We start from the raw sequence: 23,726 nt of genomic DNA on the forward strand, positions 1-23,726 counted from the left end.
GACCTTGCATCCTGGTGAAGTTATGTAACTGGAGGGAAGCGATGTCCTGCTCGTATTACCGCAAAATTATTAACTCCGAAACTCAGCGAATATGCGAGGGACCTGGGTTCGAATCCCGTCATGGCAGATAGTGGAATTTGAATTCAATAATCTGGAATTAAGAATCTACTGGTGACCAGGAAAACCATTGTCGATTGTCGGAAAAACCCATCTCGTTCATTAATTTCCTCTCGGGAAGGAAACATAGGAACATTGAAAATGGGAGCAGGAAGGGGCGTTTGGCCTTTCAAGCATGATCTGCCATTTATTATGATCATGGTTGATCATCCACTCAATAGCCTAATCCTGCTTTCTCCCCATTAACCTTTGATCCCATTCGCTTCAAGTGCTATATCCAGCCGCTTCTTGAATACATTCAATCTTTTGGCAACAACTACTTCCTGTGGTAATAAATTTCACAGGCTCACCACTCTTTGGGTTAAGAAATGTCTCCTCACCTCCGTCCTAAATGGTCTACCCGGAATCCTCAGACCCCTGGTTCTGGACTCCCGCACCATCGGGAATATCCTCTCTTCATCTACTATGCCTTGTCCTGTTCGAATTTTATAAGTCTCTATGAGATCCATTGTCATCCCTTTAAGTAAGTCTCCCTAATCTATGAAGGCCAAATCACGCCTCATATCTTCATAGTCTCCTTGATTAAGATTCAGCACAGTAGTCTCCGAGTCAACTACTTCACTCTCCACCTTGATAAAAAATTCTCTCATGTTTTGTTCACTCATCCCCAAGGGGTCTTGCACAGCTCGATTGGCAATTATTACCTTCTCACGACACAGTACCCAGTCTAAGGTGACCTGCTCCCTCGTTGGTTCCTTCACATATTGGTCAGGGAAACTATCCCGTATCCGGTCCAGGAAATCCTTCTCTACAGCATTGTGGCTAATTTGATTTACTCAATCAACGTGCGGATTAAAATCACCCTTGATCACATGTATTTCTAATTTCGTGTTTAATGCTATTTCCAACATCACCACTGCAGTTTCGCGGTCTGTATATGACACCCACTGATGTTTTCTGCCCCTTGGTATCTCTCAACTCTACCCATATAGACTCCACATTATCAGAGCTAATATCGGTTCTCACCAGTTTGTTAATTTCCTCTTTAACCAGCAGTGCCGCTCCACCACCTTTTCCTTTATGCCTGTCCTTCCTAAATACTGAATACCCTGGGACATTCAGTTCCCATTCTTGGGAACCCTGCAGCCGTGTCTCCATAATTCCAATTATAGCATGCCCATTTATATCTATCTGCAAGATTAGTTCATCCACTCTATTGCCAATGCTCCGCGCATTAAGGCACAGAGCCTTTCAGCTTGTCTTTTTAACATTAATTGTCTCGTTTTTGAATTTTGTCCTTGGTTTCTCTGTATATCATTTTTCGTATTCCCTTTTCCACCTCTTGATTTTATCCTTGTTCCCTCCTTCTCTGACTCCTTACATAATTTCCCAACCACCTGGCATATTAGTTTCATTGGGTGACCTTGCAGTATTGTGAGGTGGTGAAACTGGGGGTAGACGATAGCCTAGTGGCGTTATCGCTAGATTATTAATCCAGGAAATCAACTAGTGTTCTGGGGACCCTGTATTCAAATCCCGCCACGGCAGATGGTGGAATTTGAATTCAATAATCTGGAATTAAGAATCTACTGTTGACGATGCAAACCACTGTTGGAAAAACCCATCTCGTTGAGTAATGTCCTTTAGAGAAAGAAATCTGCCATTCTTATTAGATCTGGCCAACATGTGCAATTTGATTGACACTCAAGGGCAATTGGGAATGGATAATAAACTCTGGCCAGCCAACGGTGCCCATGTCCCACGAATGGACAAAAAATATCTCTCTTTTGGAAAATGAGCTCGAGTAACTGTTGATTCAAGTAAACATAAACGCATCTTTCAGACTCAACATGTCTGTTTACCTCTTCGAAATATAACAGGATTATGACAATAAGAACAGATAATGCTGGGAAAAACCACAGCAGATCAGGCAGCATCTGTAAGGAGAGAAAGCTTAGCTAACAAATTAAAGACTATCCGTTGAATTGTATTTCTTTTCTGCCAGGTTTTGAGGCGTCACTGGCAAAGCCATGTTGCAAATTTCTGTTAAGCCATTTCAGAGATTGGCAGTGCAGGCAGAACCTTGTTCCTATGTTACCTAACAAAGTTTCAGAGGCAAAATATACTTCTTGCAGGGGGAGGACGTGGGTGGCTATATTTGACCAGTGGCTGCCTTGGCTCAGAAATTCTTCACGTTGATAGAATCTTAGAGAATCCAAGGAGGCTATTCGGCCCATTTAGCCTGTGATGGTGGGGAGGGGGAAGATATGCAATATCTGTTTCCTGCAGCGAATCAGTGACTGTTCCAGCTTTGTCTTTGCCGTGAATTGTCTGAAATCTGAAACAGCTATCTCAATAGAAGGTTTCTGTCTGAGAAATTGTTACTGTGCTAAGTTAAGCTAACGTTCGGCAGCGGCACCCAGGTGACAGTTGTACCAAGTGAGTGTGAAGTCAGTGTGTTTCTATTCTTTCACTCCACATCTCCTCTGTGATCTAGTTTTCTGTTGTAAGTAGTCTAGTCAAGTTGGGCAGAGTGCCAATATAATATGTGGCATGCAGGCGAAGAGATTGCACAGTTTTGAGTCAGTTTTGATCTAGCTCAGCCTACCCAGTCATTGAGGTACATGGGACAGGAGTTGGGACTGCACGCCTCAGTAATATGGTATTGAACTGAGAAGCAGATTTGTGTACTGTGAACGGGATAGGAAGATTCCACCCAGAGTGTTGATCAAAAAGAAAGAGGGGAGACGAATAAGCACCATTGTTCTGTTTAAACCTTTGTAATTGTGAATTACACAGGCTTTTCATTTTGTTGTTGAAAAATAAATTCTCCTCATATCAGTCCCATATTCTTTGACTATGAACCCCGGTTCTGGACCCTGCTGCCATCCTGCATTTCTCGTGTCGAATCCTGCATTATGGGTTTTAATGAGATCTTCTGCTCCTGCCTCCCTTCTTCTGAACCACAGACAATAAAATCCTAACCTACTCAATCTCTCCTCATATGTCAGTCCTGCCACTCCAGAATCTGTCCGGTGAACCTTCGGTGCACTCCCTCTTTAGCCAGAACATCTTTTCTTGGATATTGTTTTGCATTTATTTCTGGACGAAATAATGAACCAGCTGTGGAAGCAAATCGAATCTCAAAAACCTTAGCATGAAAAGCAATCCTTACATTGCTATTCATGTGGGTTATGTCGATTTTGTACCATCTGGAATCACTGTGCAAACTATGCAACCAGAAAGCTTACCTTTGGCAGTGGAACCAAACTCACTGTAGAACCCAGTAAGTGAAACTATTCTCTGCATTTTGTGTCTGGTTATAGTTTACGAAAGGAATGTCCGATTCTCATACACCTGTAAAGAATCTTTATCCTGTAATTGCTGCTGTTGAGTTGATTAGGAGGAGCAGGAGGCGAGAGGGTGGAGTGAAAAATTAAAACGTCCTCTGACAACTCTGTGTTAGAATTTACAAACAGCAAATTATTAGACTCCTGCAACGATGGAGGAGACCATTAAGCCCATCGCTCTTGCTTTGGGGACAGTAGAATCATCGTCATTGAATTTTACAGAACAGGAAGAGGTCCTGCGGCCCATTGTGCCTGCTCCAGCCATTATAACCATATCTATTCCAGTCGCATTTTTCAGCACTTGGTTGTAGCCTTGAATGCTACAGCATAAATGATCTTTGGACTTGCATGCCAAGGTCCCTCTGGTCCTCTGCACTTTCTCGCGTCCTGCAGTTCATGGCGTATTCCCATGCCTTCAAAATGCATCACCTCACACTTTTCAGGTTTAAATTCCGTTTGGCACTGCTCTACCTGTCTGACCATCTCACCCATATCGTCCTGTAATCTTTGCAAGTCAGTGACACTTAACCTCACACGAAAAACATGTGTGCATCCTTGGCTTGACTTTGTGTGAAATTTGTATACAGCGCTCCCGAAATAATGCAAATTAAATGTCTTTCTTCTGTCCTCTGTGAGGTAAATATGACTCAGCTGCTGCAATGCGAAGTTTCTGTCTTGGAAATTTTTCCTGCATATTTATTAATCACAGTGAGACACCCACATTCAGCAGTGAAATATGTGACCAGTAAGGATAAGCTTACTTAATGTCATTATCTGTGATAGACAGGGAGCCAGCATCATGTGGGAAGGTAATTGAGGACATTGCACTGATATAATGAATTTGCGCAGCTGAATATCCACCTCAGCTCGTCCTAAATTGCAGTGTCCAGTCTTTGTAGCTCCAGTCCTTAGTAATGTCATATTGGACTAAAAAAATCATAATTTTACTTTTACTTCTTGGATGTGGGCATTAAATCAAAACAAATCAAATCAAATCCGAATTGCCCTCTGGGCAATTTCAGGTTCCATGACATTGCTTCTTGGATCCAAACCACTGGACGACATATTTCCTTCTCCAAAGGACATTGTTGATCTAAATGGGCATTTACAACCCATGGCAGAAGTCCTGTTTTCATTCGCAAACTTGGCAATAATAAATTCACTTCCCTCGTCCAAGTCATTATGTATATTGTAAATAATTGTGGCCCGAGCATTGATCGCTGAGGCACTCCACTTGTAACAGATTGTCACCCTGAAAATGCTCCTCTTATCCCAACTCTCTGTATCCTATCGATTGGCGAATCCTCTTTCCATGCGAATATATTACCCCAAACGCATAAACTCTGAATTAGCCCTCTGGCCGAGATCTTATTCAAAGCTTTTTTCTGCAAAGATAAGATGCCAACCATTGAACGGCAATGTTTTTTTACGGCAATCGTCGATAGTTGCCGGAGTTTTTACTGGAGGCTACACTTCGATCAATTTATTTGAAATTACTCCGAGTGCTGGGGTGGGAATTGAACCCATTCCTTCAGAGAAATTAGCCCGGGGTTCTGCACTACTAATCCAATGACATTGCCATTTCGCTGCAACCATCCCACAATGTTGCATGAAGAATGTTTAGTGATAGTTTCAATCAAAAGTTTGTTACAGAGTCAGATATCACTGTGATTAATTTCGTCTTGTGAGTTTTATGAAAGAATTAATATTCAGCGCTATCACCCAGCACTTTCCTTCATGGACATATATAATATAGAGAAAGATAGAAAATAGGAGCACGAGTGGATCAGTCGACACTTAAACCCTGCTCTGCCATTCGATACGAACGTGGCTGACCCTGTAACTCAACATCATACTAGCCCTCTCCTCATAATTCTTGACACCTTTAGAGTATAGAAATATATATCATTTTAAAATATATTCACTGATTTCGCATCCACAAACTTCTGGGGTAGAGAATTACAGTTCTCCAGCCTCTGAGTCAAGACAAAATGTCCTCATCTCAGAATTAAATGTCCAACCCTGAACACTGAAACTTTGCTCCCTTTTTCTGGACCCCACCCCGCCAAAGGAAACAATATCCCTGCATCCAGTCTGCTCATCACTGCTAAAATTCTGTATATTTCAATGACATCGCCTCTCATGTTCTAAACTCCAAGTGAATACAGATGCAGTCGCCTCTCCTGAAACGACAATCCTGCCATCCTAATAATCAGTCTGGTGTACTTTTTCTGCACTCTTTCTATTGCAAGTGTATTTTTTCTTCGAAAGGGGACCAAAACTGCACACGATATTAGATTTCATCAAAAAAGGATTGGATTTAGGAAATGTCTTAATGGAGGAAAGTGAGGTATTAAGTTGAAAAATGTTTCCTGATTTCGCTCCTGAAAGTCTTAAACATTAAACATCGTCAAAAATCCAATTTGCTTGAATCTTGAACTCCCCAACCAGCAGCAAATGTTCCTGTTTATCAACCCTCTCCGTTTGGGAATGATTAAGTCACTCCTTAACTAAATTCCAGCGTTTTAGAGTTAAACATCATCTCCACTGTTAATCGGGTACTCTGAACATACATACAGCTTACAGAGTAAAATTTCTTCTCCTCCTGCTCTGTTCAAGGAATTCTTAAATGCTGATTTTTAATTTTATGAAAACCAGAACAAAAATGTTGCCGGTTCTGATTGCGGACTCTTCTTTATTTCAATCCTGATCTCAGATCTTCACATTCAAACATGAATATTAAGCTCCGAATATATTTTTCGGTCTCTCAGTGTTTATGCATTCTGTCTTCTTTACCTGTCTAAAGAATTTGAATAAAGACATTCGTTGATCAATGCTTAGTCTTAGCATATGGACAATTATAAACAACATGGTTCATTGATTTTTAATTCTAAGGTGCGTTAACTTACATTTCCCTGCACTGAAAACATCCATTAGTTTTATCCATTCACAAAATATTAATATTTCTTTGCAATTTGATGCTTCCAGCTACGCTGCTTACAATGCTGTTTATTGTGTCATTTGCATATTCAGCATTCTATCACATTTTATCACATTGTCTTAATAAACACGACTACACTGCATATCATTCTGTATAGATATATATGTGCGTGCGTATTTGTGCGTGCATGTGCGCGTGCGTGTGTGTGTGTGTGTGTTTATGTGTGAGTGTGTTTGTACGTCTGTATGTCCATACCTGTCTGTGTGAGTGTCTGCGGCGTGTGTATGTATTCAAATCTCGAATCAACATAGAAGCAGGTATAGGCCATTTGGCCCATCAATACTGATCGAACATTCAAACTGATCATGGCACATTCACACACGTTCACAGACGTGCACACACGCACCCACCCATACAAAAGCACACACAGAAACACTCACACAGATGCACACAAACACACACACAAGCTACACGCACACTCACATTAATATTTTGTGACACAGAAACGTAGCATTTGCCTTCCTCATTGTTTGCTGTACCTGAATGCTAGCTTTTAGTGAACAGGTCTCTCTGGAAGTCAACTCTTTTCAACCTTGCACCATGTGGGACATATTCTGTATTTCTGTTTTTTTTCCCCCCAGCCAGAGTGGATAACTTCATACTTAGTTACTTTTTATTCCATCTGCCATGTCTTTGCGCATTCACTCAGCCTGTCCAAATGCCCTTGAAGCCCCCATTGCATCCTCCTCTCCATTATGTCTGTGCCATCAGCAAGGTTTTACCTATTTTATTTGGTCCCCACATCAAGTTTCTGGGTGTGTTCCAGTCACTGTGTTTGTTTCTGGGCATGTCTGTCTCTCAATACCTCCGTCTGATTGTCTCTCGATCTGTGCGTGGGTGTGTTTGTATGTGTGTGTGTGGGTGTGTGTACGCCTGTGTGCCTGTACGTCCATGCTTGCCTGTGTGTGTCTGCGGCGTGCAAAAGTATTTCAGTCTCAAAGGAACATAAGAGCAGGAGAAGGCCATTTGGCCCAAAAATAATGCTCCAACTTTCAAACAGATCATGGTACACACACACACACACACACACACACACACACACACACACACACACACTCTCGCGCTCTCGCGCTCCTATTTGATTCCACAAATATGTATCATTTGCCTTCCACATGTCTTGCTGTGCCTACATGCTAATTTTTGCTGACCCATGAACAAGGACATCCAGCTCTCTCTGGCAACAACCCTGTCCAATCTCGCACTGTTTAGGAAATACTCTGCCTTTCTGATGTCTTTTCTTTCTGCCAGAATGGATAACTTCACACATATTCAGTTTTATTTCATCTGCCATGTTCTTGCCCATTTACTCAGCCTGTCCCAACTCCCTTCAAGTCCTCCTTGTATCCTCCTCACCATTAGTTGTGCTCATCAGCAAGATTGGAAATATTTTATTTGGTCCCCAAATCCAGTCTCTCTGTGTTTGTGTGTGGTGCTGGGTGTGTGTGTCTCTCAATGTCTCAGTGTGTGTCTGTGTGTGTGTGTGGGGGGGAGGGGGGGGGGAGGGGGGGGGAGGGGGGGGGCGGGGCGGGGGTATGCATGTTTCCAGATGCATGTGTGTGTCATAGTGTCATAGAATCATAGAGGTTTACAACTTGGAAACAGGCCCTTTGGCCCAACTTTTTCATGGCGCCTTTTTCATAAACCCTAAGCTAGCCCCAATTGCCTGCATTTGGCCCATATCCCTCTAAACCCATCGTACCCATGTAACTGTCCAAATGCTTTTTAAAAGACAAAATTGTACCTCCCTCTACTACTACCTCTGGCAGCTTGTTCCGGACACTCACCACCCTCTGTGTGAAAGAAATGCCCCTGTGGACACTTTTGTATCTCTCCCTCTCACCTTAAACCTATGCCCTCTAGTTGCAGACTCCCCTACCTTTGACTATCTGACTGATCTATGCCCCTCATTATTTTATAGACCTCTATGAGATCACCTCTCAGCCCCCTCAGAGAAAAAAGTCCCAGTCTATCCAGCCTCTCCTTATAACTCAAACCATCAAGTCCCAGTAGCATCCTGGAAAATCTTTTCTGCACTCTTTCTAGTTTAATCATATCATTTGTATAATAGGGTGATCAGAACTGTACACAGTATTCAAAGTGTGGCCTTAACAATGTCTTGTACAACTTCAACAAGACGTCCCAACTCCGATATCCATTGAAACCAAGCATGCTGAATGCCGTCTTCACCAATCTGTCCACCTGTGACGCCACTTTCAAGGAGCTATGAACGTGCACCCCTAGATCTCTTTGTTCTGTATGTCTCGCCAACGCCCTACCATTAACTGAGTGAGTCCTGCCCTGGTTCAATCTACCAAAATGCCTCACCTCGCATTTGTCTAAATTAAACTCTGTCTGCCACTCGTCAGCCCACTGGCCCAATTGATCAAGATCCCATTGCAAACCGAAATAACCTTCCGCACTGTCCACTATGCCACAAATCTTGGTGTCACCTGCAAACGTACCAACCATGCCTCCTATATTTTCATCCAAATCATTAATATAGATGACAAATAACATTGGACCCAACACTGATCCCTGAGGCACTCCGCTGGTCACAGGCCTCCAGTTTGAAAAACAACGTCTACAACCACCCTCTGGCTTCTGTGATCAAGCCAATTTTGTATCCATTTGGCTTCCTCACGCTGGATGCTGTGAGATTTAACTTTACAATCAACCTACCATGAGGAAACTTGTCAAAGGCCTTGCCAACTTCCATGTAGACAACATCAACTGCCTTCTTGGCTATCCCTTCAAAAACTCAAACTCACAAGGCCATGCTGACTGTCCCGAATCAGTCCTTGCATTTCTAAATGCCTGTAGATCCTGTCTCTCAAAATACGTTCCAACAACTTACCCACCACAGATGTGAGACTCACTGGCCTGTAGTTCCCAGGCTTTTCCCTGCAGCCCTTTTTAAACAAAGGCACAACATTTGCCACCCTCCAATCTTCAGGCACCTCACCTATGACTAACAATGATTTAAATATCTCTGCTCGGGAACCCGCAAATTCCTCCCTAGCCTCCCACAATATCCTGGGATACACTTCATCAGTTCCCGGGGATTTATCTACCTCAATGCGCTTTAAGACTTCCAGCACCTCTTTCTCTGTTATATGTACACTCCTTAAGACATCACTATTTATTTCCCCAAGTTCCCTAACATCCATGCTTTTCTCAACAGTAAAGACTGATGAGAAATATTCATTTAGGATCTCACCTGATAAATGTGAGGTGATTCATTTTGGTAGGACTAATTTAAATGTGGATTACGGGGTCAAAGGTACGGTTCTGAAGACTGTGGAGGAACAGAGAGATCTTGGGGTCCATATCCACAGATCTCTAAAGGTTGCCACTCAAGTGGATAGAGCTGTGAAGAAGGCCTATAGTGTGTGGAGTTTAAGAGCCGTGGGGTTATGCTGCAACTGTACAGGACCTTGGTGAGACCACATTTGGAATATTGTGTGCAGTTCTGGTCACCTCACTATAAGAAGGATGTGGAAGCGCTGGAAAGAGTGCAGAGGAGATTTACCAGGATGCTGCCTGGTTTGGAGGGTAGGTCTTATGAGGAAAGGTTGAGGGAGCTGGGGCTGTTCTCTCTGGAGCGGAGGAGGCTGAGGGGAGACTTAATAGAGGTTGATAAAATGATGAAGGGGATAGATAGAGTGAACGTTCAAAGACTATTTCCTCGGGTGGATGGAGCTATTACAAGGGGGCATAACTATAGGGTTCATGGTGGGAGATATAGGAAGGATATCAGAGGTAGGTTCTTTACGCAGAGAGTAGTTGGGGTGTGGAATGGACTGCCTGCAGTGATAGTGGAGTCAGACACTTTAGGAACATTTAAGCGGTTAATGGATAGGCAGATGGAGCACACCAGGATGATAGGGAGTGGGATAGCTTGATCTTGGTTTCAGATAAAGCTCGGCACAACATCGTGGGCCGAAGGGCCTGTTCTGTGCTGTACTGTTCTATGTTTCTATGTTCACCCGTGTGTGTGTGTATGTATATGTGTGCGTGTGTGTGTGTGTTTGTGTGCATATGTGTCTATGCATGTCCGTCTATCTGCTTATATGCCTGGGCATGTGTGCGTGTGCATGTGAGTGTGTGAAGGTGTGTGTGTGTGTGTGTGTGTGTGTGAGAGAGAGAGAGGGAGAGAGAAAGAGAGGCGTCACTCCTCAGCCTTCTCTGTGCCAAGCGAAAAAGCCCTAATTATCCAGTCTCAGCATTCGGTAAATTCATGGAGAAACTCACATAGGGTTAAGACATAGAAAAAATGCGGGTCTAATCGAATGGCTCAGCAGGTTGGAGGAGGTCACTCTGTTGGATTCTGATTATTTCCTTTTATTTATTAAATTTTCAGAGGCGAAAGGCCCGGTGGAGCCTACATTGAGCGTCTTTTACCCGCCAGTGCCACGGGGAGCCACCGGCATCGACACAGCTGCAGTTTGCTTGGCCTCGGACTTCTCGCCCAACGCAATCATGCTCTCCCTGTACACGGGATCGGGCCAGGAGGCCAATGTGACAAGATCCAGTGTCCTATTGGAGAGCGGGAATTACAGGAGCTCGGGTTTTCTCTCTTTCCGCCAATCCGAGAAATCGCCAAACATCACGTGCAAGGCATTTCACGATAATCGAAATTACTCAGTAAACATCCCGCCCACAGCTGAAATTGGTAAGTTTATTTTATTTTCGTTCACGTGATGTGGGTGTCGTTGGCTTGGCCAACATTTATTGCCCGTCCTAAACTGCCCTTCAGCAGAGGACATTTAAGGGTCACTTGCCGGCCAGACCATGTAAGGACGGCAGATTTCGTTCGCTGAAGGAAGTTAGTGAACCAGATGAGTTTTAATGATAATCGACAATGGTTTCAGGGTCATCATGAAACTTTTAATTCCAATTTTAAAAAAAATGTTCAAATTTCGCAGCTGCCATTCCCAGGTCAGCATTCTGGGTCGTTGGATTACCAGTCCAGTGACAATGCCACTGCGCCACTGCGTCCTCTGAGAATGTTTTATGACAGGAAGAACTTGCACTAAATATTATCCATCCTCTTAACGACCTAAGGACTCTCGGTGTCATCGTCACTCAAAGTGTAGTCTTTTTGAAAGATTAGCTGACTAATGATTGACGGTCAATTATCCTAGTCTGGGGACTTCACTGCAGGAGTTCCTCAGTGTCTCAGGCCTAACCAGCTTCAGTTGCTTCATCAATCACCTTCAATCCATTGTAAGGTCAGAAGTTGGGATGTTCGCTGATGACTGAACAATTTTCAGCACCATTCATGACACCTCAGATCTTGTAGTAGTGCATTACAAATGCACCAATAGCTGGACAATACCTCGGCTTTGACTGACAAGCTGCAAGTAACATTTGCGCCACACATGTTCCAGGCAATGCCCAACTCCAACAGGAAAGAAGCTAACAACCGGCTCTTGACATTTAATGGCATTACCATGACTGAAACAAAGAACAAAGAAAATTACAGCACAGGAACAGGCCCTTCGGCCCTCCAAGCCTGCACCGACGATGCTGCCCGACTTAACTAAAACCCCTTTCCCTTCCGGGGACCATATCGCTCTATTCCCATCTTATTCATGTATTTGTCCAGATGTCCCTTAAAACTCACTATCATATCTCCTTCCACTACCTCCCCCGGCAACGAGTTCCAGACACCCACCACCTTCTGTGTAAAAACTCTGCCTCGTACGTCTCCTTTAAACCTTGCCCCTCGCACCTTAAATCTATGCCCCCGAGTAATTGACTCTTCCACCCTGGGAAAAAGCTTCTAACTATCCACTCTGTCCATGCCTCTCATAATCCTGTAGACTTCTATCAGGTCAACCCCCACTATCAACATCCTGAGGGTTAACGTTGCTCAGAAACTGGACTGGACTATCCATATAAGTGCTGTAGCTGCAAGAGAATGTCGGAGATTGGGAATCCTGTGGTGAGTAACGTATCTCCTCATCCCCCAAATTCTCTGCCCCATCCACAAGACATAATCATGACTGTGGTAGTGTATTCGCCACTTGCCTCGATGAATGCAGCTCCAATAACACTCAGACATTTGACACGACCCAGGACAAAGCAGCTCCGCTTGATTAACAGTGTGTTTATGAGTGTCACAAGTCGGCTTACATTAAAACTGCAATGAATTTATTGTGACAATCCCATAGTCGCCACACTCTGTGCCTGTTCGGGTTACACTGAGGGAGAATTTAGCATGGCCAATGCATCTAATCAGCACGTCTTTCGGACTGTGGGAGGAAACCGGAGCGCCCGGATCAAACCCACGCTGACACGAGGAAAACGTGCAGACTCTGCACAGACAGTCACCCAAGCCCGGGAATCGAACACAGGTCCCTGACACTTTGGGGGGGGGGGGAGAGGCGGGGGGGGGGGGGGGGGCGGAGGGGAGTGGCGGGGCGTGGGGGGGGGGGGGTGGCGGTGCAGCAGTACTAACCACTGTGCCACTGTGCGGCTCAAGCATTAAGTACTCTATTCACAAACATCCACTTCTTCCACCACCGAAGCACAATGGCAGCAGTGTGTGCCATCCACAAGATACACAGCAGTAACTCTCCAAGTCTCCTTCCGCTGAATCTTCCAAACTCACGACCGTTATCATCTCGGAGGACAAGGGCAGCAGATACCTGGGAACACCATCATCTGGACGTTACCCTCCATGTCACTCAGCATCCTGACTTGGAAATGTTTCGGCAGTTCCTTCACTGTCGCTGAGTCAAAATGGTGGAACTTCTTCCCTAACAGCACTGTGTGAGTACGTACCCCTGACAGACTGCAGAGGTTCAAGCAGGAGACTCACAACCATCTTCTGAAGGGGGCAGTTAGGGATTGGCAATAAATGCTGACCTGCCAGCGATGTCCACATTCCGTAAATGAATAAAAATAGTAAGAGCTAACTATTATAATTCAGGGCAGTGTGCAGGGCCCGTAACTGCTGGTACATCACCGAATTTAGGAACGTATTAAATACTAACCAGGGTACTGGAGAATCCCGTTCCTCTGGAGAAATGCCCTGATATCATTTAATCCACTGCAGAGCTGAAATCAGGCCTCGGTTTCACGACGTTTTCGGAAGACAGTGAAATACTGCACTGATGGAACGGCCCTGGATCCTGGGTTTTAATCCCTGATGGGGAATCGATCCTGCACTCTTTGAACTCAGAATTGGGCCGAACTAAATGGCAGAGCTACCAATGTTTCTCCGTTGTGAATAATCAAGTGAACAAGTCCAATCGTGCTGTTTGATTCTTACTTTCTTCGTGGCTTTTGGTTATGACAACAACATTATTCAAAGTGATATTGAGAACAAACATGGTTACAGTAATGTCACTTGCTCACTTAATAAGTCAAATGTCATTTTTGCCCTTCCAGATAAACCTAAATGCCCTACAGGTCGAAGTGATTCCTTGACAGAATCAAGTGACACGGAAAACGGTATGTGCTTTATTCAACATTTATCAAAGTAAAAGGCACTGATGAAAAGTGGAACTTTTTCAAGGAACAAATACTGGGTGTCCTTGATAGGTATGTCCCTGTCAGGCAGGGAGGAAATGGCCGAGTGAGGGAACCGTGGTTCACAAAAGAGGTGGAATGTCTTGTGAAAAGGAAGAGGGAAGCTTATGTCGGGATGAGGAAACAAGGTTCAGATGGCTCGATTGAGGGTTACAAGTTAGCAAGGAATGAGCTGAAAAAGGGGCTGAGGAGAGCTAGGAGGGGACATGAGAAGTCCTTGGCGGGTCGGATCAAGGAAAACCCCAAGGCTTTTTACTCTTATGTGAGGAATAAAAGAATGACCAGGGTGAGGTTAGGGCCGGTCAAGGACAGTGGTGGGAACTTGTGTATGGAATCAGTAGAGATAGGCGAGGTGATGAATGAATACTTTTCTTCAGTGTTCACCAAGGAGAGGGGCCATGTTTTTCAGGAAGAGAAGGTGTTACAGGCTAATAGGCTGGAGGAAATAGATGTTCGGAGGGAGGATGTATTGGCAGTTTTGAATAAACTGAAGGTCGATAAGTCCCCTGGGCCTGATGAAATGTATCCTAGGATTCTTTGGGAGGCGAGGGATGAGATTGCAGAGCCTTTGGCTTTGATCTTTGGGTCCTCGCTGTCCACGGGGATGGTGCCAGAGGACTGGAGAGTGGCGAATGTTGTTCCTCTGTTTAAGAAAGGGAATAGAAATGACCCTGGTAATTATAGACCGGTTAGTCTGACTTCGGTGGTTGGTAAATTGATGGAAAAGGTCCTTAGGGATGGGATTTACGACCATTTAGAAAGATGCGGATTAATCCGGGATAGTCAGCACGGATTTGTGAAGGGCAAATCGTGCCTCACAAATTTGATAGAATTTTTTGAGGAGGTAACTAGGTGTGTTGATGAAGGTAGGGCGGTTGATGTCATATACATGGATTTTAGTAAGGCGTTTGATAAGGTCCCCCATGGTCGGCTTATGATGAAAGTAAGGAGGTGTGGGATAGAGGGAAAGTTGGCCGATTGGATAGGTAACTGGCTATCTGATCGAAGACAGAGGGTGGTGGTGGATGGAAAATTTTCGGACTGGAGGCAGGTTGCTAGCGGAGTGCCGCAGGGATCGGTGCTTGGTCCTCTGCTCTTTGTGATTTTTATTAATGACTTAGAGGAGGGGGCTGAAGGGTGGATCAGTAAATTTGCTGATGACACCAAGATTGGTGGAGTAGTGGATGAGGTGGAGGGCTGTTGTAGGCTGCAAAGAGACATAGATAGGATGCAAAGCTGGGCTGAAAAATGGCAAATGGAGTTTAACCCTGATAAATGTGAGGTGATTCATTTTGGTAGGACTAATTTAAATGTGGATTACAGGGTCAAAGGTAGGGTTCTGAAGACTGTGGAGGAACCGAGAGATCTTGGGGTCCATATCCACAGATCTCTAAAGGTTGCCACTCAAGTGGATAGAGCTGTGAAGAAGGCATATAGTGTGTTAGCTTTTATTAACAGGGGGTTGGAGTTTAAGAGCCGTGGGGTTATGCTGCAACTGTACAGGACCTTGGTGAGACCGCATTTGGAATATTGTGTGCAGTTCTGGTCACCTCACTATAAGAAGGATGTGGAAGCGCTGGAAAGAGTGCAGAGGAGATTTACCAGGATGCTGCCTGGTTTGGAGTGTCGGTCTTATGAGGAAAGGTTGAGGGAGCTGGGGCTGTTCTCTCTGGAGCGGAGGAGATTGAGGGGAGACTTAATAGAGGTTTATAAAATGATGAAGGGGATAGATCGAGTGAACGTTCAAAGACTATTTCCTCGGGTGGATGGAGCTATTACAAGGGGGCATAACTATAGGGTTCATGGTGGGAGATATAGGAAGGATATCAGAGGTAGGTTCTTCACGCAGAGAGTGGTTGGGGTGTGGAATGGACTGCCTGCAGTGATAGTGGAGTCAGACACTTTAGGAACATTTAAGCGGTTATTGGATAGGCACATGGAGCACACCAGGATGGTAGGGAGTGGGATAGCTTGATCTTGGTTTCAGATGAAGGTCGGCACAACATCGTGGGCCGAAGGGCCTGTTCTGTGCTGTAATGTTCTATGTTCTAAAATACTTGCAAATAGACGGATTGATAAGTGGACAAATAGGCACGGATACAGACCCGGAGATTGAATGATAAACACATAGTGAGATGGGGAAAAAGATAGATTGTCACACAGAGTGAGGGAGAGAGATATATCAATCGAGGGGGATAGCGAGAGAGGAGGAGAGGCGGGGAGAGAGAGAGAAACTCAGAGTGAAAGAGAGATGAAGATAGATAGACAGGCAAGCAGACGGTCGGACGGACGGACTGACAGAGATGGACAGACGGACGGACGGACAGGGATGGACAGACGGACGAAAGTCAAGCTGTTAGATAATGGAAAAAATATCACATTAGAGGTATACAGTTGTTTTTCAATACCAAATCATATATCCATTAAACCAGATCTATCATTTGTTTCTCTTATTTTGGCAGATCGACTGAGGGTGAACTTTTTGTCTTTGACGGTGATGGGACTAAGAATTTTGTTTTTCAAGAGCATTGTCTTCAATGTCATGATGACGGCCAGGGTGTGGCTATTTTGAGGTAAGGTCGGTCACCTGAATGCGTGCCAAGAAAGACAAACTGTGATGAACAATGACCATTGACGGGATCTCGCGAGGCCACTGTTAAGGCAGACGCTGAAACTCACCCGTGGAGTGAGCATTAACTTGGATGCATTTAGACAAACGAACTCTTACTCCAGTGCCCCATCCTCATCGCTTTTCATCCCTCCCTTGCCACCGCACCACCGCCCCCCCCGCCCCCGCCCCCGCCGCCCCCCCCCCCCCCCCCCCGCCCCCGCCCGCCAACCCCCGCTCCCAATCGCAGCCTTGACTTCTTAAACCTCTCCAGATTATTGTTTAATTATGGGTGTCACTGACTAGCCTAACTTTTTCCGCCCATCCCTTGGTCTTGAGCTGCGTGGCTCTTTCGGAGAGTCGGTGCAGACTCTATGGGCCAAATCGCATCCTTCTGCACTGTCGGGGTTCTTGTGCAATTGCAGTGGCTTCTGAGAATATTATTGGAGAATGTTAATGGAGACCCTAAAGATACAAGGTGTTCTTTGCTTGCTGACTCTTTGATGTGCTACTACTGTTGCTCCTTCCATTCCAAACAGAACTGCATTGGACGATGAAATGGATTCAGGTGTGAACTCATTGACTGGGGTATCAAAATCCAGAGGCTTCCTGATCAGAAGTTCCGCTTCAAGCACTTCAATCTCGCTTGTTTTAAATGGCGACTTAATTTTAAAAGATCCTCATTTCGGTAACTTTTTTCCACTGTTATTTTGATTTGAAATTCGTGGTTCTGCGTGAATTCTACTGCTTATGCTACATAAACATTTCAATTATGCATTTCAGCAACAGCGTGGAGCTAGCATTGACATGGTGTCTGCCTGCATTAGTGTCGGAGACATTTTTGAAAACAGCATTTTCAATTTTAGGACGTATAGAACTTCGATTTTTATATTCTTTGCTTAGAATAGTAGAATCCTATTCCGGAGAAAGCAGCCACTCAGCCCATAGTGACAATGGCAGCCCTTTACAGGGCAATCTAGGTAATGGCACCTCACATGTTCCTTTTGGTTGTTTTACTCTGGTAGTTATTTTAAACATTGTACTTTAATGCATGCAATTTAAGAGCGTAAAATACATTAAATCAGCAAGGATCTGATTGGATTTTCATCAAACTTTTAGACTGTTGCCAAGGTGATATTCTTTCTCCTGTACTTAATCTTGGACTCCAGATTTTCCTCCCAGTGCCACGGAGGCACCAATCCCCAGCCTGTACATCTGGGCCCTTAGAGATAATCGAGCCACCACTTGCCACCGTGCAGAGCTTTATCATGACACGGCATTTCACAAGTAAGATGAACAAGAGTTTTTGAACATCTCGCCATGAGCTTAGCCTAAAATCAGGTTATTGCTCTCAGGTTATTTTACAGATGGGACATTCGTACACATTTAAGATCATCCGGTTAGTCAGGGGAAGCGAGAGTTATGGGGCTAAGGTGGTAAAGTGGTGTTGAGGATAATATCAAACCAACCATGATTTTATTGAAAGGCGAAGCAGCTCCTGTGGGCCGAATGGTCTACTTCTACTCCTCCGTCTTATGCTCTTCTGGTTCGTTAATCACACCTTTGTGCATATCTGTCACCTTGTTATTTTTTCATATGCATCGCTTATAATATTGAATAAATTTGCAGTCTTTAATGAAGGGTGTCTTCTGCTTCTTTGTTAACGTGATGGCAAGACATGCATTTGGTTTGGTTGACAGAGAGCTCTTGTAGTCGCGCAGCACAAATGGAGGCCACTGAGCCCATCATGAGGATACCAGCTCCCCATGGCAGATCCCGCCAATTGGAGCCAATTTATTTTTTAAAGTTCCTCATAGCAGGAAGGGCTTGGCTCTTAGTGAGCAATTAATGGAGGGGTCACCTGTGGTTGTCCCCCTCCAAAACAAGTATATTGCTTTGGATAGTGTGGAGGAGGATGACTCTCCAGGGGTAAGCCACAGTGACCAGGTCACTGGCACAGAATCAGGTTCTGTGGCCCGGAAAGGAAAGAGAGGAATTCGGAGAGCAATAGTGGTGGGGGATGCGTCGGTTCGAGGCATGGACAGGCGATTCTGTGGGTGCGAACGGGACTCCAGGATGGTAGTCTGCCTACCTGGTGTTGGGGTACTGGATGTCTCCGAGCGGATAGGAGGCATATTAAAAGGGGAAGATAAAGAAACGGATGTCGTTGTACACATTGGTGCAAATGACGTAGATAGGAAGAGCAGGGGGATCGTACGAGAGCAATTCAGGGAGTTGGGAAGTAGGCGAAAAGGTAGGGCCTCCAGGGTGGCAATAGCTGGGCTGCTCCCAATGTCTCGTGCCAGTGAGGCTAGGAATAGGGAGTTAATACAATTGAACGCTTGGCTAAAGGACTGGTCCAGGAGGGAGGGCTTCATTTTCCTGGATCATTGGGAAGTTTTCAAGAGAGGATGGCACCTGTACAAGAAGGATGGGTCACAACTAAATTGGAAGGGCACGAATATCCTGGCTGGGAGTTTTGCTCGTGCAGTTCGGGTGGTTTTAAACAAATATGGCAGGGGGGTGGGGATCAAAAAATTAGGTCTCCAAGTGTCGAGGCTGGGGACGAGCTTGGGGCCAGGACAAGGCTGGCAAAGAAGAAGAGCACTCTGGGGGAGGATGAACTCACTGGGCCTGGAGGTCTGGAGTGCATCTACTTCAAAGCAAGGAGCGTAGCAGGTAAGACAGACGAACTTAGGGCCTTAATGCTTACGAAGAATTTGGATGTAGTTGCGGTGACAGAGACTTGGTTGAAAGAGAGACAGGACTGGCAGCTGAATATTCCGGGGTACAAGTGTTTTAGGCGAGACAGAGGAGGGGCCAAAAGAGGTGGGGGAGTAGCAGTATTAGTTAGAGAACATATTACAGCGGTGCAGAGGGAGGACAATTCAGAGGGGTCGTGTAACGAGTCACTGTGGGTGGAGCTCAGAAACAGGAAGGGCGCAGTCACTATGTTGGGGATATACTACAGGCCCCCCAACAGCCCAAGGGAAGTGGAAGAACGGATATGTCAGGAGATACTGGATAGGTGCAGGAAAAAATAGGGTTGTTGCAGTGGGAGACTTCAATTTCCCTGGTATAGAATGGAAATCGCTTAGAGCTGGGACTCTGAATGGGGAGGAATTTGTAAAATGCGTACAGGAAGGTTCTTTGGAACAATATGTAGATAGCCCGACTAGAGAGGGGGCTATACTGGACCTAGTACTGGGGAATGAGCCCGGTCAGGTCTTCAAAGTTTCAGTAGGGCAACATGTGGCAAATAGTGACCACAATTCTGTTAGCTTTAGGATAGCGATGGAAAAGGATGAGTGGTGTCCCAAGGGTAAGGTGTTGAATTGGGGGAAGGCTAACTTTAGTGGGATTAGGCAGAAATTGGCAGTTGTTGATTGGGAGAGGCTGTTTGAGGGTAAATCCACAACTGGCATGTGGGAGTCTTTTAAGGAACAGTTGTTAGGGCTGCAGGACAGGCATGTGCCTGTAAAAAAGAACGATAGGAAGGGTAGGATTCGAGAACCGTGGATAAACAGGGAAATTGAGGGACTGGTCAAAAAGAAAAGGGAGGCGTACGTTAGGTCCAGGCAGTTAAAAACGGAGGGAGCTCTGGAGGAATACAAAGAAAGTCGGAAAGAACTCAAAAGAGGAATTAGAAGGGCAAAAAGGGGTCACGAAATGTTCTTGGCAGACAGGATTAAGGAGAATCCCAAGGCATTTTATTCATACGTTAGGAACAAAAGGGGTGTCAGGGAAAAAATCAGACCTCTCAGGGACAAAAGTGGGGAATTATGCTCAGAGCCCAAAGAAGTAGGGGAGATCCTAAATGAATACTTTGCGTTGGTATTCACAAAGGAGAGGGATGTGTTGACTGGGAGTGTCTCGGAGGGGAGTGTTGAACCATTAGAGAAAATCTCCATTACAAGGGAGGAAGTGTTAGGTTCTTTAGAGAATATAAAGACTGACAAATCCCCAGGGCCTGATGGAATCTATCCAAGGCTGCTCAGGGAGACGAGAGATGAAATCGCTGGGCCTCTGACGCAAATCTTTATCTCATCACTGGACACAGGTGAGGTCCCAGAGGATTGGAGGATAGCTAATGTGGTCCCGTTATGTAAGAAGGGTAGGAAAGATAACCCGGGCAATTATAGGCCGGTGAGCTTGACGTCCATGGTAGGGAAGTTGTTGGAGAGAATTCTTAGAGATAGGATGTATGCACATTTAGAAAGGAATAAACTCATTAACGATAGTCAGCATGGTTTTGTGAGAGGGAGGTCATGCCTCACTAACCTGGTGGAGTTTTTTGAAGAAGTGACTAGAATGGTTGACGAGGGAAGGGCCGTGGATGTCGTCTCTATGGACTTTAGTAAAGCGTTTGACAAAGTCCCTCATGGTAGGCTGGTGCAAAAGGTTGGATCTCATGGGATAAAGGGGGAGGTGGCTAGATGGGTGGAGAACTGGCTTGGTCACAGAAGACAGAGGGTGGGAGTGGAAGGGCCTTTTACCGGCTGGAGGCCTGTGACGAGTGGTGTTCCGCAGGGCTCTGTATTGGGACCTCTGCTGTTTGTGATTTACATAAACGATCTGGAAGAAGATGTAACTGGGGTGATCAGTAAGTTTGCGGACGACACGAAATTGGCTGGAATTGGCGATAGTGAGGAACATTGTCAGAGACTACAGATGGATATAGATCGGCTGGAAATTTGGGCAAAGAAATGGCAGATGGAGTTCAAACCAGATCAATGCGAAGTGATGCATTTTGGTAGAGCTAATGTAGGGGGGAGCAATGCGATAAATGGCAGAACCATAAAGGGTGTAGATACGCAGAGGGACCTGGGTGTGCAATTCCACAGATCCTTGAAGGTGACGTCACAGGTGGAGAAGGTGGTGAAAAAGGCATGTGGCATGCTAGCCTTTATAGGACGGGGTATAGAGTATAAAGGTTGGGATCTGATGTTGCAGATGCATAGAACGTTGGTTCGGCCGCATTTGGAATACTGCATCCAGTTCTGGTCGCCACACTACCAGAAGGACTTGGAGGCTTTAGAGAGAGTGCAGAGGAGGTTTATCAGGATGTTGCCTGGTTTGGAGGGGCTTAGTTATGAGGAGAGATTGAGTAAACTGGGGTTGTTCTCACTGGAAAGACGGAGGATGAGGGGAGACCTAATAGAGGTGTATAAAATTATGAAAGACATAGATAGGGTGAACGGTGGGAAGCTTTTTCCCAGGCCGGTGGTGACGTTCACGAGGGGTCATAGGTTCAAGGTGAGAGGCGGGGGGGGGGGGGGAGGTTTAACATGGATATCAGAAGGACATATTTTACACAGAGGGTGGTGGGGGCCTGGAATGCGCTGCCAGGCAAGGTGGTGGAGGTGGGCACACTGAGAACGTTTAAGACTTATCTCGATAGCCACATGAACGGAGTGGGTATGGAGGGATACAAAAGAATGGTCGAGTTTGGACCAGGGAGCGGCGCGGGCTTGGAGGGCCGAAGGGCCTCTTCCTGTACTGTATTGTTCTTTGTTCTTTGTTGAAAAAAGCTTCTGACTACCCACTCTGTCAATGCCCCTCATAATCTTGCACATTTTTATCAGGTCACCCCTCAACCTCCGTCGTTCCAGTGAGAACAACGCAAGTTTCTCCAACCTCCCCTCATAACTAATGCCCTCCATACCAGGCACCATCCCGGTAAATCTTTTATGTACCCTCTCCAAAGCCTCCACATCTTTCTGGTAGTGTAGCGACCAGAATTGAACACTATATTCCAAGTGCGGCCTAACTAAGGTTCTATAAGCTGCAACATGACTTGCCAATTTTTAAATTCAATGCCCCGGCTGATGAAGGCAAGCATGCCGTATGCCTTCTTGACTACCTTTTCCACCTGGGTTGCCACTTTCAATGACCTTTACACCTGATCCCTCTGCTATCAATACTCTTCAGGGTTCTGCCCTTTACTGTATATTTCCTATCTGCATTATACCTTCCAAAATGCATTACCTCACATTTGTCCGGATTGAGCTCCATCTGCCATCTCTCCGCCCAAGCCTGTAACCGAACTATATCCTGCTGCATCCTCAGATGGTCCTCATCGCTATCTGCAGGTCTACCAATCCGCAAATCTACCAACCTTTGTTTCGTCTGCAAACTTACTAATCAATCCAGTTACATTTTCTTCCAAATCATTTATATATATTACAAACAGCAAAGTCCCAGCACTGATCCCTGAGGAACGCCACTTGTCACAGCCCTCCATTCAGAAACGCTTTTATTTTGGTGGTCTAACCATTATAATGCCGTCCCCCCACTCACATCCTCCCCCACCCCCACCCCCCCCCCCCCGCCCCACCCCCCTCCCCAACCGCCGAAAAATATAACAACGAAAAACAATGGAAGTTAAGGTAATTCCTGACAGGAATAACGAATTGAAGAGCTAACTGGTCACCTGGAAGCGAGAAGAACCCAAAAATGTTCCCAATACCCAAAGCGAAACGCTGCTCCTGTGCCTGGTTTGACTACATTGGCTGCAGCAGTGATTAGGGCCATTTGGAATGGGCTATAAACGTTAGCCAGGCCAGCGACTCCCACACACAATGTATTTGTTGCTTCACCCAGCGGTACGTGCATTTCCGGCAGGGCCAGAATGTATTTCCCATCCCGAATCACCATTGAACCGCGTGGCTTGCATTGACCATGGTGTTGTACTTGAAGTCTCATGCAGTGAACCAGATGGGTTTTAACAACAATTGACTCATGGTTCGATTGTTGAATTCCAGGTTGCTTTTATTGAATTCAGATTTCTCCAACTGCCATGGCAGGAATGCAATCCTCATGTGTGTCCGAAGCTTTAGCCCTGGCTTTCTGGATTAATCGTCATGCCGTTACAACACCCCTGAAGGGGGAGGGAGGAACAATTGATCATGGTGGGTTTTGTGCCCGTGTTCACCATAGAATATAATAATAGAATCGTAAAAACCATACACTGCAGAAAGTGGCCGTTCGGCCCATCGAGTCTGCACTGCTTCTCCGAAAGAGAAATCAACCCAGACCCTCCCCTCTGCCCACGGTCAATCCACCTAACCTGCACATCTGTGGGCACAAAGGTGCATTTTGCCATGGCCAA

General features: G+C 45.4%; 2 protein-coding genes across 2 annotated transcripts in view; one reads left to right on the top strand and one right to left on the bottom strand.

Annotated features, from left to right (window-relative positions):
- Nucleotides 1-23,726, bottom strand: part of LOC144483900 (uncharacterized) — a 206,714-nt gene that overhangs the window by 98,761 nt on the left and 84,227 nt on the right.
- LOC144483883 (uncharacterized) lies at nt 3,350-18,253 on the top strand. The gene is made up of 5 exons (XM_078202462.1): nt 3,350-3,403; nt 10,829-11,140; nt 13,867-13,929; nt 16,470-16,580; nt 17,155-18,253. Exons 2-4 carry the CDS (start codon nt 10,948-10,950, stop codon nt 16,577-16,579), a joined length of 366 nt encoding a protein of 121 aa, XP_078058588.1. The 5' UTR covers nt 3,350-3,403; nt 10,829-10,947; the 3' UTR covers nt 16,580; nt 17,155-18,253.

The sequence above is a fragment of the Mustelus asterias genome, unplaced genomic scaffold (assembly GCF_964213995.1).
Source record: "Mustelus asterias unplaced genomic scaffold, sMusAst1.hap1.1 HAP1_SCAFFOLD_84, whole genome shotgun sequence".
Taxonomy (NCBI): domain Eukaryota; kingdom Metazoa; phylum Chordata; class Chondrichthyes; order Carcharhiniformes; family Triakidae; genus Mustelus; species Mustelus asterias.

What these genes read in the sequence shown, in the direction of transcription:
- LOC144483883 (XM_078202462.1), top strand. Translation starts at nt 10,948, where the DNA reads ATGCTCTCCCTGTACACGGGATCGGGCCAGGAGGCCAATGTGACAAGA. An exon ending in CCCGCCCACAGCTGAAATTG is followed by an intron (nt 11,141 to 13,866) that starts GTAAGTTTATTT and finishes TTGCCCTTCCAG; the next exon opens with ATAAACCTAAATGCCCTACA. An exon ending in ATCAAGTGACACGGAAAACG is followed by an intron (nt 13,930 to 16,469) that starts GTATGTGCTTTA and finishes TTATTTTGGCAG; the next exon opens with ATCGACTGAGGGTGAACTTT.